The 14,407-nt window shown below is 39.7% G+C and overlaps 1 protein-coding gene across 1 annotated transcript in view; it reads right to left on the bottom strand.

Annotated features, from left to right (window-relative positions):
* Window positions 1-306: 306 nt before the first annotated feature.
* The window catches only part of Fer1l6 (fer-1 like family member 6), a 154,845-nt gene continuing 140,744 nt past the window's right edge, over window positions 307-14,407 (bottom strand). The window contains exons 40-41 of the mRNA XM_069991369.1: window positions 3,497-3,597; window positions 307-2,307 (exon numbers count right to left, since the gene is read on the bottom strand). Of these exons, the coding sequence (XP_069847470.1) occupies window positions 2,124-2,307; window positions 3,497-3,597 (285 nt within the window). The 3' untranslated portion in view covers window positions 307-2,123. The remainder of the gene's footprint in view (window positions 2,308-3,496; window positions 3,598-14,407) is intronic.

Here is a 14,407-nt window from a genome sequence, read left to right as displayed (position 1 = left end):
GGACATAAGCAATAAGTACTTCAGAATGAACACATGTAAATTTATATTTATTAATTCAACTTTTTACATTAAGAATAATGCATGTTTATTGCAGAGGTTTCATGAAAAACAGAAAAACAAGAAGGAAAAGAAGAGTTTATTAAAAATATCACTATTAACATTCTGGCATGGTCCTCCACACATTTTTTTCTATGTATGTATTTAAGTATATATATATATATATGCTATACATAGTTTGTATATATACATATAAAATATATATACATGCTATACATAGTTTTCTAATATATATATATATATATATATACTTAAAATGATTCTAGTGTATGTATATCATGCCATCCATTATTTCTATATTACTAAGTGTCTCTTGCTTTATCGCACAGCAATCACCAACCACTATCGAATAGAAACTATCTTACTAGGAAAATAAAGCATTATAGGTATTAGAGGAGAGGAGGGAATCTAGGGCCAGATCCAATGAATAATGCTGATGTCTACAGGACACAAAGAACATATTTTAGTATTTTGACATGTCGAGAACATTCTAGAAAGACTTTCTATGTAGAAATAAATGTGTATGCCTTTAGAAGAGTTACATTCATCCAGACTACCGAAAAGAAGAAAGGAAGGGAGAAAGAAAAAAAGAGAAAGAAAGAAAGAAGGAAAGAAAGAAGAGAAAAAGGAAGGAAATAAGGAAAAAGGAAGAAGGAAGGAAGGGAGAAAAGGAAGGAAAGAAGGAAGAAAGGAGGGAAGAAAGGAGGGAAGGAAGGAAGGAAGGAAGGATGAAAGGAGGGAACGAAGGAAAGAAAAACAGAGAAGAAGGAAAGGAAAAAGAGAGTTATTCTGGTAATTCTGGTGTCAAGAGAGGAGCCCCAATACTACCAAAACTGATGCTTGGTGATAGAAGGAATGCTTTTCATATTTATTTGTATACAAAGCTGAAAATTCCATGAGGAAATGGAGGCCTAAAGATTCTGATTCCTTCCTTTCTTCATTATGGTTGAGAAACTCAGTCCCTCCCTGCCTTAGGGAGGCTAGTTTACAGAGACTACATTATGAAAAATCAGATTACTTTCAAGAAAAACATTTGGCAAGTGCATAGGGTATTGTTTCTATGCTAGTTTTGAAATTAATTTGTGTTTGAGACTCAGAACCCGGAATGTATGCTGGTCAGGCTGAGAGATGACCATTCATACCATCTATGGTTGGAGTTCATAGATTTTGGAAGTTGCTGAAGAATGTAAATCAAAATAGATTTCCCTGTGTCTCATGACTACTATTGAGCATGCTCTGCTAGTGTCACTTTTAATGATAAAATGGCCACATCTAGTTTCTATGTAGGAAGTTCAACCAGGAGGTATTTTAAATAATGCATACAGGTTTTCTCCAAGCCAATATCACAGCCTAAATAAGTGAGAGTGTGGTATAAATCATGAGGATTAAACTGGGTTAACAGAGATGGCACAGGCTAAATATCCAATATTCTGCTCAAATATTTTCAGTCTATTTGCTGTAAATATGTATATGAAATAAAGTACTTCTAGTAAAATCTCAGACAAAGAAATAAAACATTCACTCAAGTCCCATTGAGGTCTCTGTTGAATATCTAGAGGTGAAGGAGTCATTATTACATGCTGTCTATAGGTAAAAACATGAATTAAGCCAAGTGCCAGTGACTCATGGCTGTAATCCTAGCTACTCAGGCGGCTGAGATCTGAGGATCAAGGTTCAAAACCAGCCTGGGAAGAAAAGTCCTCGTGAGTCTCTTGCCTTCAAGTAATTCAAAAACTGTAAGTGGTGCTGTAGCTCAAAGTGGTAAAGTGATAGCCTTGAGCAAAAGAGCTCAGGAACAGTACCTAGGCCCTGAGTTCAAATCCCATGACTGACAAAACAAAACAAAAAACCCAAAACATGAATTAAGACTTATAAAGTTAGAAAGATGGTAGTGGGGCAAAAATTTTCTCCTCTGCAGCATGAGACATAAGGACTGTTTCTGGGCCCCTGGAGTCTACCCTTCCATCCTCAGCACAGTGTCTTGCCCCATACACATCCTTAGATGTTCACAGATGAAGAAAAGAAGATGATTTGTGAGCAGGGACGTTCTGGTTCCTCTGTGACTTCTATGAGCCCACCACGATCCTTCGGCTGATGGCTCCAGGCAAGGTATAGATGAAGAGGACGAGGAAGATGATAAGGATGATGAGAATGAAAGCGATAATGATGTACTTCTTATAATTCTTCCAGATGAGGTGGTACAGACATTTAAAGGGACTCACGAACCAGGAGAAAGATGTATCTGGGCGGCTGAGGGAAAAACATTAGAAAAAGGATCTCAACATTTGACATTCTTGGGGACCCACAAGACTAAGAAGAGGCTATAGGATGGAAGGAGAAGACTGTGGCTGCCTGGAGGAGTGGACCATAAGTGATTCCCCTGTGATTTTGAAGGCTGGTCTGGAGTAGAGCCAGATCCAAGGCACAGCTCAGGTAGAGGCCAGGCTATTCCCATCCATCTCACCACAACCAGCTCAGCCCCACCTTTTGCACGAAGCCTGGCCTGGCCACCTCAGCCCATCAGTATTCTCATTCTGAATTCTTGTCCCACTGATTGCTTGACTTGCTCTACTCCCTTTCTGAGCCCAACATATGTTCTCAGAACTATTGTATGAGTCTCTGTTATTTCTCCCTAAAGAAACTGACGGCTTCTAGAAGATACAGCTTGTGTTTTACATTTCTTCTGTATTCTCCAAAGTGCTCTTTTTATAAATTTGAATTAATGGATAAGTATCTACTGTTTTCCTAAGACCACAGAGGTGAAAGGCTAAAACAAGACCACTTATCTTGAGACTCTTGGGCCTGGAGGGGAATATGACAACTTCAATTTCAGAGAGACTTTTGTATACACAGTTCATATTTCTACCTAATTATTTTTTAATTGATATGTAATCCAGTTAAATAAATAAGCCTTTCTTTGTTTTCTACTAATTCTACTTCTGGGGATCTAAAGTTGTACCTTATGAGAGGAAAATATTCTCTTCATAGTACAACCACAAAGAGACAAATGTAAGTTGAATATTTGTTTAGGGGAGAGTAGCTGGTCACCCAAAGTTCTAGTTAGGACCACTATGACAATAAGAGACTATGACAGTAACAGATTTGAAATTTTAAGACAATTATTTTCCCGTATAATTAGAGATCAAGTTAAAAACAAAAACCTCAGGTGAAATTCATAGTCACACCAAAAAATAAGTAGAAAAATTACAGGATTCTAGAAAGGCTGTGTGATACAATGCAGACAAGACCCTCTCCACTTGCCGAGCACTCTCGGGTCTTTAGACCTTAGAGTCTGATGGTAGGTACAAAGGTCTTACCAGTTGGAGGACCCTGGTCACCCGACCCCTGGCCTCTGAGCCCTCCTGAAGCAAGTTTATCTGAATCCCAAGGCATTGCAGAGCCCAGGTCCCACTTCCCACGCCACCCACAGCCCACTCACTTGGGCTTGGCCAAGGGCTCTGGTTCCTTCCGGGCTTTCCCAACAGGATTTTTCTCAGCTTCTTCTGCTGTAACGAGGTGGAACTCAGCTTCCACCTTGCCCTGTGGGAAAAAGACACAAATTTTAGCATCTAGTCTTAGAGACTCTCTGGGGCAAAGGGAATGTCAGGAAGTATTTGCACTATGCGCTGATTTATTTTGAGAAATACTGTTGTCTTTTTGGTCCTGGGAGAAATCACTTTATGATGAATAATAAAAGCCACACAATGACTTTACTAATGAGTTTTGCGGAAGGAGAGTCTCCTGAGTACCCGTAGTCATACAGACACCTGGGCACATGCACCACTCCACTTCCAATCACTTCACGTTAATTCTAATGATAAAATTCAGCCACTGTTGGGCGCCAGTGACTCACACCTATAATCCTAGCTACTTGGGAAGTTGAGATCAAGTTCAAAGCCAGTTGGGGATAGACAGGTCTGTAAGACTCCATCTCCAAAATAAACAGCAAAAAGCCAGGCTGGACATGTGGTTCAAGTAGAAGAGCACCAGTCATGCAAACAATCCAGCCAGGCAAGTATGAGAGGAGTTCAAACTAAATACCATATGCCCCCCCCACACCTAATAAAACAAGAAGCTTAACCATAATCAGAAAGGGCACGAATGACTTGAGTAACGGGCCCTTTTGCACCTGTGGCTGTGTTTCTTTTCTGTCCATTTTCAAGAACAAATAGCTTTATACTTGCTTTTCAGCCATCATTTATATTTTCCCCCACTAATTGCTTCAGATTTATCCTTTTATTCTAGCACCTTCCCATCCCACTCCCCACCTTGCATATCCTCCTCACCCCCGCTTGTAAGAAGCAGACCCTCTGATTTAAACCTTGTGAGTCATTGGTTTCTTTAGAGTCAAAGTTATGGGCTGTGATGTAAGTCTTGGACTGTCAAAGGATGGGACAGGACCTGTATAAGAGTCCAGTGATTCTTTCTTAGTCATTCAGTTGGTCATTATTCTAGGCACTGGGGGCTTAACAGAGATTAAGAAAAATAGAAGCCCTGATCTCTAAGCAAAAGAAGAGCACCGATTCTGGGTGGAGGACAGCCTCTCAGAGTCAAGGACACAGGAGCAAGGCAGAACGGGCAGCAACCTGGAGCATTATAAAGAGTACTTCAGCACATTCCACCATTATTAATGATGCCATTACCATTTGCTGTACTCTCCAGATGGCACATAGATTAGCTATTACTTGGCATGTTTCTTTTGTGGTACTAGGGTTTGAACTCAGGGCCTTGTGTTTGTAAGGCAGGTGTTCTGCTACCAGCTCTTTTTGATTTTGCTTTTGATTTGTATTTGATATTTTAAGATGGGCTCTCACTTTCTATTCATGAATGCACCTGTACCTGTACCATAATCTGCCTATTTCAGGGTACCTATCAGAGAATGACAAGCACATACCATGGTTGGCTTCTTATACCATAAAAGTCTGAGGTTCAGCTGAGACAGAGGTACTATGTGAACTTACAGATTCATCCCGAAAAAAGGAGAGATTCTCAACCAAAAGACTTGATTGCCACGACGAGGTAGCCATGGGCAAAATGAAAAAGAAGTAGAATATTTGGAATAAGGTTGAGGGGCAGGAAGAAAGAGAGAGGCATATCTGTCTAAATGAGTAAAGAAGTATAGTAGACTTTTGTTTCAGGTGAAGTTGTGAGTTCAAGTTTGGGTAGTCCCATTTAGTCTTTTTATGGCAACACTGGACTAACTCAGAATATCATTATAGCTGGGTACTGATGGCTCACACATGTAATCTTAGCTACTCAGGAGGCTGAGATCAGAGGATCATGGTTCAAAGCCAGCCCAAACAGGAAAGTCCTTACGATTCTTATTTCCAATTAACCACCAGAAACCTGGGAAGTGGGTGCTGTGGCTCAAGTGGTAGACTGCTAGCTTTGAGCTGATGAGCTCAGGAACAGTACCCAGGCCCAGAGTTCAAGCCCCATGACGAACACACACACACACACACACACACACACACACACCCCCCAAACCATCATTATATGTTCTGTCATCCAGAAATGCTCCATAGATCCAGGGATATGCACAGTCTCTCATTCTTACTGAGAAACCGTGGCCTCAAAAGCCGTGACCTGGTGTAAGAATACTCAGAAAGTATGTGAAAGCTGTGGAAAGGAGGAATCTAAGGTTTTCATTGCTTATAATACCTCTTCTATACAGCTATCAACTTGGAGCCATAATACTATATTTGAAATTGTAATTGTGATAACCTATCGATTGCCTACTTGTTACAGGTTCATTTATTCTGTTATCGGTTCTATCTATGTACTTATCTACATATCTAATTATGTGTGTATCTGTCTATGTAATTATGTATCTAAGTATCTATGTATCTATGTATCTATCCATTGGCTTACATATATATATATATATTTATATCTCAGCAATAAGCGAGGTAGATTTCCTCTACATATATAATGAAATGATCTCAGAGAGGTCAAATAATTTTTTTAAAGTCATAAACAAAAGAAGACAATTGCTTAGAATTTGAACCTAGGTCTAAATGATGCTAAATATATATTTTCTTTTACAATAATGAGTTTCCTGACAATTTATTCATCCAATGGTAAAATAATTAGATCAGAGGTTTTACATGAGATGATTGCATGATTATCTTCATAATCACCATCTAAAGGCACTTGTGTTTTGGGGTCTCAGTTTATCTGTCAAATGGCTAGTTGCTTGCTAGAACTATCTGGCTTTCACTTCAAAAATTTATAAAAGATAGGGTTAAAGCCCAAGGAACTCTGGTAAGACTTTATAGCCTTGTGCTCATGACAAAGGGCTTTTCTGTTTTCCTGTTTGCACAGGACTTATTTCCAGAGTTCTTTTTGAAGTGACCTCAGCTACACTGAGCAGCATTTCATATACTAGGAGTTTCATCCAGTGGCTCTGTTTGATAGAGGGTCAGTTTAAAAGGAGCTAAGCAGTTGCTAGGCTCTGGACTGCTTGGAAGAGAGGACAGAAATCAACAGAGAACACACTGGGACCAGACTGAAGTGCTCTTTGATTTCTATTACTAAGCTCAGCCATAGAGCTTTATAGCTTGTGTAGTGCTTCACGAATTCATGATTGCATTTAAAGCATTTGACAACCCAGACAAGTACATAGCATTCTGATTTCTACTTTGCAGCCAAGGAAACCAAGCATTGATTAGGTGGCCTAATTTGCTTCACATCAGGACTTGTATCTAGGTCTCCTGACCTCAAATTTCATTTGTCTGCTCCTTGTTGTGTCCAAGTAGCTCCTTAGTGAGGAAAGCAAGAAATGGGCTACTCATTTAACAATGAGTATACTTTCTCTGAAATGCCAAGGAGAGACCCCATCACCTTACCATTACTTTGTTATTGGTATATTCATTGACCCCAGTCTGTAAGCTGGCCTTGAGAGTTTAAGGTATTATAGTGTAGCATCATAGCACAGTTCAGCCAAGAGTAGAGCGCACAGTACACAGTGTAAACCGATCAGCCTTGAAATGAGGCTCTATTAACTGTGTGACCTTGGATGAGTTCCCTGTTCTCTTTAAGTCTCTGTGTCCTGGGGATATTAGCAGCATGTAAGGTTACTTTTAAACATAAATGAATAAAACGCATGTACAAATGCTGAGCTTCGTACCTGGGAAGTCGAAAATCTTTAAAAATTAGAATTGTCACCTTGAATACTCCACCATCAGTAGAAACACATGGTTTGATGATAAACATCTCTGTCCATCCAGAAAATACCCAGAGGAGCACCCTGGGTCCAAATGCTTAATGAAAAAATACTGAAGGAAAAGAAGGCTGAGACAGTATTAAGTCAATTCTGTTGCAGACACTGAGTCATCGGTAGTTATCTTGTGTAGCTTTGCCTGAGCCTTACCACACTGCCTGAATGGCTGAAAATATTTGTTGGGAATCAGGAAGGTCATGAGGGAGCCGACATGTTCTGATAAATGCTGCTTCTTGCTGTCTATCTCTCTGCACAGAGCATTTCACATCCTGCCCCAGTCATCTGTATCCAGCCAGCATCAAACGGAGATATTGAGCTAACAATATCATCCAAACATAATTTGAAATCAATTTAGTAAAAACCCAAAATAGAAAGTTTGAGAGACTATCTATTAACCTAAGGCCATCTGTGGCGGGCAGAAAATGATGAGAAAAGATCTCTTAAAAAAAAAAAGATTCAGAATGTGTTGTACTGTATTTAACTGTTGATGAGCATCAAACTTCAGCATGCCTGGAGACTGTCCACTGGGGGAAGTTGGGAGGTGATTGCATTTAGAATAGACATGCCCTATGCATCGATGATTAGTGTTCATTATAATGCAAATCTTACTGGTATAGGTATTCTCACATATTAATGGTAGAATGTACACTGGTAAAGTTCTTCAGAAAAAGGATATATACATTATATATGCATAGATATACATATTATATATGTTGGTATGCATGTATGTGTGTGTATAGTCACATCCTCAACCTAGAAATTCCATTTCTGGGTGCTAACTTAAGGAAATAATTCAAAACTCACAAAAGCCTCATGCACAAAGCATGGTTATTCTTCCTTTAGGGGTTCAAATTGTCCCATTTGCCTCAATGAGCTATCTCAGGCTCATCCTGGATTTATCTGCCCTATACCTGAAGTCATTCACTTCAGGTTCTTTTGGTAAGACCTGGTAATTCAAAACCAGGATCCAACTGTTAATGTCAATTTTGTCAATAGGTCTTTTCAGTGTAAACTACTAGATGATAATTTTTTTTAATTCATGAGTCTATAGGGATATTTTTAAAAAGGAACAAGAGAAAAATGTCCCATTTTTCATTATTGGAGGTTATCTTTTTTTTTTTCTGTGCCAGTACTGGGCCTTGAACTCAGGGCCTGGGCACTGTCTCTTAGCTTTTTCACTCAAGGCTGGTGTTCTACCACTGAGCCACAGTTCTACTTCTGGCTTTATGGTGGTTAATTAGAGATAAGAATTTCATGGAGTTTCCTGCCCAGGCTGACTTCAAACCATTATTCTCAAGTCTCAGCCTCCTGAGTAGCTAGGATCATAGGTATTAAGCACTGGTGCCCAGCTTTGGGAATGATTCTTATACTAACTCTTGGTTCCAAAATTCAGAAATTAAGAGATAAAATGAAGTCTTTATTTTGTCTCTGTGGGGAGTGGGAGAGGTCAATGACTACATTTCCAGTCTATGGTAGAAAATTCTTCTTCATAGATGAATGCCAACTAAAAATGAAGACAGAATGATAGGCTTGGATGATAGATAGATACAGGTAAGTGGATAGACAGGGAGAAAAAGGAAGGCAGAAAAGAAGAAAGAACAGAAGGGAAGGCAAGGGAAACAATCTTACAAAACCAATGAAATGAGCTAATCAAGGTCCTCACTGTTGCTAAAACCACTGGGTAAAAGGTGATGGCAGCAAAGGAATTCCCCACAGTGCCAAAATGTTACCCGACCAGCTATTTGCTAAATGCCAAGGGGAAAATGTACCTTTACCAATATAACCCAGTGAAACAACCAAGCGCCATATACACAGGACAGCATGTGCCCCCTGACACACTTCACCCTGCAGTAAACAGCATCACATGCTGTGTGTTCTGGTCAAAAGAATATTTAACCAGAACGACAAACCTGTTGTGCTTCATTTCCCATTCAGAGACGGCAGAAGGGATAGGGAATAAAATAAACAACATCATGAGAAAACAGCCAGATACAACAGACCTAATCTCATCAATTAGTCAATGCCTTAGTTTAAAAAATCAGAGGACTAATCTCAAATTGTATAGACTAAAGAGAGGTAAAAACAATAGCAGTACATCAACTAGGATCAGATTTTGTAGGAAAAAAGAAACAGTTATGTAGTATATGTGGGGAGAAATGGGTATTGTTTTTATATAGACAAAGAAGTGAATAGGACTACATATCCAATTGTACTAGGAAATCTTTATTACCTCTGTTATTCATGATGCTTTCACTGTGTTTATATTCTTAAGAGATACATGATAAATACATCATTTAGGGGTGAAGTTCTAGACTGCCTATAATTTACACTCAAATAGTAAAAAAAAATATAGTAAAAAGTACCAGGTAGAGAGATAGATACCTAAACATCCTTGCACAAATATATAGACAAAATAAATATGCCAAAAACAGTAACAAGTATAGAAACAGTAACAAGTATAGATAGTAGATCTGGGACTGATCATTGTATCCCTATTCCTTCAACTTCTCTGTAAATTTACTTTTTTATAAAAAAGAATAAATGTTGAGAAAAAAGGATAGTGATTACATTGTGGCCTCTTTCTCTAGAGAAGATAAAGATTTAACTATAGTTTAGAAAATATAATGTTGGAAGTGATCATGGTAATACTGAGTGAACAAAATGAAGATATAATCTATGATATGCTTATGTTATGCAGTGCTGGGGATCCTACATGAGGATTTACACATGCAAGGCAATCCAAGAAGATCCTATTGTAAACATGGTCTATGACTACTGTTGTATTTAGTCTATCCATAGAAAAAATATGGAAATAACCAACACATCAGCAATACTTTTCCCTAGACAGAAGATGAATGTGTGCTATTTCTTTTCTACAGTTTATCCTTTTCAATTTTTTTTATAAATATACATTATATACTCAGTCTTAAAAATACTGTCTTCATCAGCTGGGTGCTGATGGCTCCTTCCTGTAATCCCAGCTACTCGGAAGGCTGAGATTTGAGGGTTGTGGTTCAAAGTCAGTCTGGATAAGAAAAAAATGTCTATGAGATGCTTTTCTCCAATTAACCAGCACAAAGCTGGAAATGGATGTGGGGCTCAAGTGGTAGAGCACCAACCTTGAGTGAAAGGGACAGTGACCAAGCCCTGAGTTCACATCCCAATACTAACACACACACACACACACACAATTTATATAAAAATCCCCCCTTCTCTGATCCTACAGAATCTGAATTTCATGGGCTGCCTACCAGCTTCCTCAGCTAAGCTATGCCCTTCAAGATACTAGTGAAGTGAACCCTTTGCCCTATTCAGTGAGAAGAAACCTCCTTCCTTTAAATTCTAGTCATTAATGTCCCTGAGACTTGACCTGGGCTACTGATTTGTGGGATTCGCCTATGAAAGAAACTTCTCCCTCTTACTGGAGTGATTTCTATAAAGGTAGTTTGAGGCAAGGGTATCAGGACGGGGTATCAGGTGCATGGTGCCATGTGTTCATGAAGAGCATGTACTGTAGGCATGTCCTTTGCTTTCCCAAGGGCACTCAGGCCTCAGCAATCTCCTGAGCTCTTTTACATAGCCCTTGAGGACAGCCACATTCCACCCTAGACACTGTGCGATCCAAACGTCTAAATCATCCTGCTTGGGGTACTGATAAGCAGCTTTAAAAATAGACCTGGCAGATGGCAGTGAATGTAAACAAACCCCTTCTTCCCTGCCAGTAGCTGGGACAAGAAAACAGTGATGATGTAAATGCTTCAAATCATTGGGAGAGGGTCAGTGTTGTGATGATATTGGAGAACCTGCCCGGCCTTGGAGGCCAACCATTCCAGCCCATTCAGTTAGAGGCCCGGACGTTGAGGCTTGGAGACCAGAAGTGCTCCAAGTGGCAGAGGTTTTCTATTACACTGCTTTTCTCTGAGACCCTCCACCTTGTTACAGTACTAAGAGAATGTCACTGGTGGCTGAGCTTCCCCCATGGGGCTACTAGAAGAGGTTTGTACCTTGGTTTCAGGCATAGCAGGGCTTTCAAGGTCTGGGTCACCTGCTAGAGTCAGCCCAGAGAGCTGTGTGGAGAAAGGCATTGAGTTCTGTTCTCCCTTTACGATGTATAAGACACAAAAAAGAGGCTCCTTGTTGCCCGTTGGGAGTCAAGGGGAGACCTGCCCTCTTCCTTCTCAGAGTGTTATTTTGAAAAGAGCTGTAATTATACGTGTTCTTTCTTCTCTTTGAAATGTTTATAAATCATTTTGTAGACTGGATAGGCTTCTGCCTTTATCAGGAATGTCTTTCTCAGTGACTCTGGAGTCAATTTTGTGAAATGTAAACATCAAGAGATTTAGCACCCTAGTTCGGCCAAGTTCTATAGGCCTTGTAACCCTTGCTACCCTGGAGGCCAAAGCAGCATGAGCACAAGTTTCTAGGCCAATCTTTCAACACATTGAAACTCTGTCTCAAATGCTTTAAAAATAAATAAAAAAGATTTTTAGAGAGAGGAGGGCTGAGGGATAATCCTTATTTTTATTATGAGGGAGCACAGAGGCCTAACTTCTGACAGTATATTATTCCTAATTGCAAAATTACCTTGTATTGCAAAGATTTGCTAATTTTCCGCCTCCTACTAGTAAAGCCAAGGGTCTAACACAGGTGGTTGCTCTAATTACTGAGAAAATCTAGAATGAACAAGGTCTGACAAATGTCAGTGAAGTCCTCTTGGAGAGAACTAGTTATCGCTAACTTTGAAAATAGGTATACAGAAGGTAATAACCACTAGGCTACACATGGGATGAGGTTTCTTTTGGTCTTTGTAATCTCTTTTTTAAAATTACTATTATCTTTAGGCAGTTGTATCAAGGAGGTTGCCATTTAACATAGCAGTTCTGAATACAATATATCTTGATCAGTGTCACCCCTTTCAACATTTTCATCTACTCTGTAATCTCTGAGCCGCTTGCTTATGATACACATCACATTATGGGTTGATGATTATTTAGTAATAAAATTGTTTTTTTATCTTCTACTATATGTGTGGAGAAGCTTTCTGTGTTGGAAGAAGGTTTTGTTTTATGTTTTATTTTCACAGTAGATGTCACCTGAGCCTTCCATGCAGAAGCCTGCAGATGAGCCCAGAATCAGATTTCACGTCCCTTCTGCCTCCATGATCCTCTGCTAGAAAAGGAAGGGTAGTGCACAGTGGTTAAAGCCAAGGAACTTAGACCCACACTGCCTGGGTCTGAGTCTTGACGAGCTATGTTAACATGAGATAAGTTACTTAATCTCTGTATATCTCACCTTCCTTATTTGTAGAGTCTGATAACACACACACACACACACACACACACACACACACACACACACACACACACACACACACACACACACTGATAAATGAGTCAGTCTATATTAAGCATTTAAATGGTAGAAGTCAGCAAAGTGCTCCGAAATGAGACTCAATGGAGAGCATTTCTTCAGAGCTTGCTGTAGAAAGGAGTCAGCTTCTATCACTTCTGTTTAGCATAGACTCACAGACAGAGGACTAGGTGGCTTCACAGTGAACAAAGACTTTACATTAGCTCTGAATGGAGGGTGCTGGTTGGGGGAGGTAAAAGCCAGCTGACTGTGTGACTGGGTGGCAGAGCTTCTTGGAAACAGGGCCAAGGTCAGGGAAAATGGTGTCTTTGATCAAGCCTGCCCATCACTGCAGAAGATGTGCTTTGATTTCTTGAGATATGTGTCACATAAGTCAAGGGTCAGAGGCCAGGAGTCAGAAGTGGGATGTCAGACTTCTATAGTCATATTAGGTCTGGCCATTGTCACTTTGTGTTTCCAGTCCTTCAGAATTGTGTCTGGCACAATCCAGTCATACTAGCAATACTTGTTACTGCTGCGGTCAAAGCATGCAACACTAAAAGCTCATGGTTGCTGGATGCTTCTCTGGTCTGTGTTCCTACAACAAGCTCTTTGGGCTATGGGCTACATCCCATTCACCTCTGATTCAGGACACTTCTCCCAAAGACCCACCCAGTAAATGTTCCCTTTAAGCATTCAACAAGTGACCAGCTGCAGGGGCAGTACAGTAACCGCTAAAAGGGAAACTTTCTCATTAACAGAGATGAAGAATATTTCATTGAAAGCTCCTACACTTAATAATAAGAGAGTCATTGTCATAAGGTAGATGAGTCTATCATCTTGGCAAATACCATTTATGAAACAGCTTGAAGCACAGTATTTAAAGGCTTAGTTTCCTCTACTCTTCACCCCACTCTTAACCCATTAGAATCAGACAGTGCTCACTGACTAAGATATTCCCCTATTCCTAGTTAGAAACATTTCCCTTGTCTTAAGGCCAAAATAGGAGATGGGAACAGGAAATGGTTAAAATACTTACTGCCAAGCAATGGTTCAAACCAAATTCTGACAATTGTGGAGCACTTTATTTGTGCTGGGCACACAGATTCTGTGACTTTTAAACACCGAACAGCTCTGTGTGGTGCATATGTTCTTCTTTCCTATTTTTGCAGGTAAAGAAGCTGAGACTTAGGGAGATAAAGTTACCTGAAGTCACACAGCTGATAAGTAACAGAACCAGACTTTGTCCCTAAGATGGCCTTGAAGGGGTAGCCTGGGGACAGTGACAATCACATTTCCTTCGCCCCAGATGCTGCCAACCACTAACATTTTTTTTTCTCGATCGCTTATTATAGAAATTTCATATAAAGAATCAATGTTTATATGGTCTCTTGTGACTGGCTTCTTTCACTTGGCATGTTTGCAAAGTATATCCATGTAGTATGTATGAATCCTTCACTCCTTTCTATGGCTGAGTAATATTCCATTGTGCAGTTACATCATTCCTTATGTATGCATTCCTCTGCTGTTGGACATTTGGGTGTTTCCACTTTTAGCATATTAGAAACAAGGCTGTTAAAGAGATCACAAGCTTGGTTTTTAAGGTTGCCAGGGAACATTCTGTTGCTACATTCAACAGCCCTGGAGTCTTTGTCATTTCACTGTAATGGCTAAGAAGTCTTTGACATCATAACCCAATAACCTGTCAAAGTTCACACTCTCTGGGTTTGTTTCATCATTTCTTTTCTTATCTTTCCTGTTCTTTTTATTTATTTTATT

This window comes from Dipodomys merriami, unplaced genomic scaffold (genome assembly GCF_024711535.1).
Source record: "Dipodomys merriami isolate MVZ:Mamm:240054 unplaced genomic scaffold, mDipMer1.0.p SCAF_4, whole genome shotgun sequence".
Classification (NCBI taxonomy): domain Eukaryota; kingdom Metazoa; phylum Chordata; class Mammalia; order Rodentia; family Heteromyidae; genus Dipodomys; species Dipodomys merriami.
The sequence above is the reverse complement of the archived record's forward strand: the minus strand, read 5'-3'. Positions and strand labels throughout refer to the sequence as shown.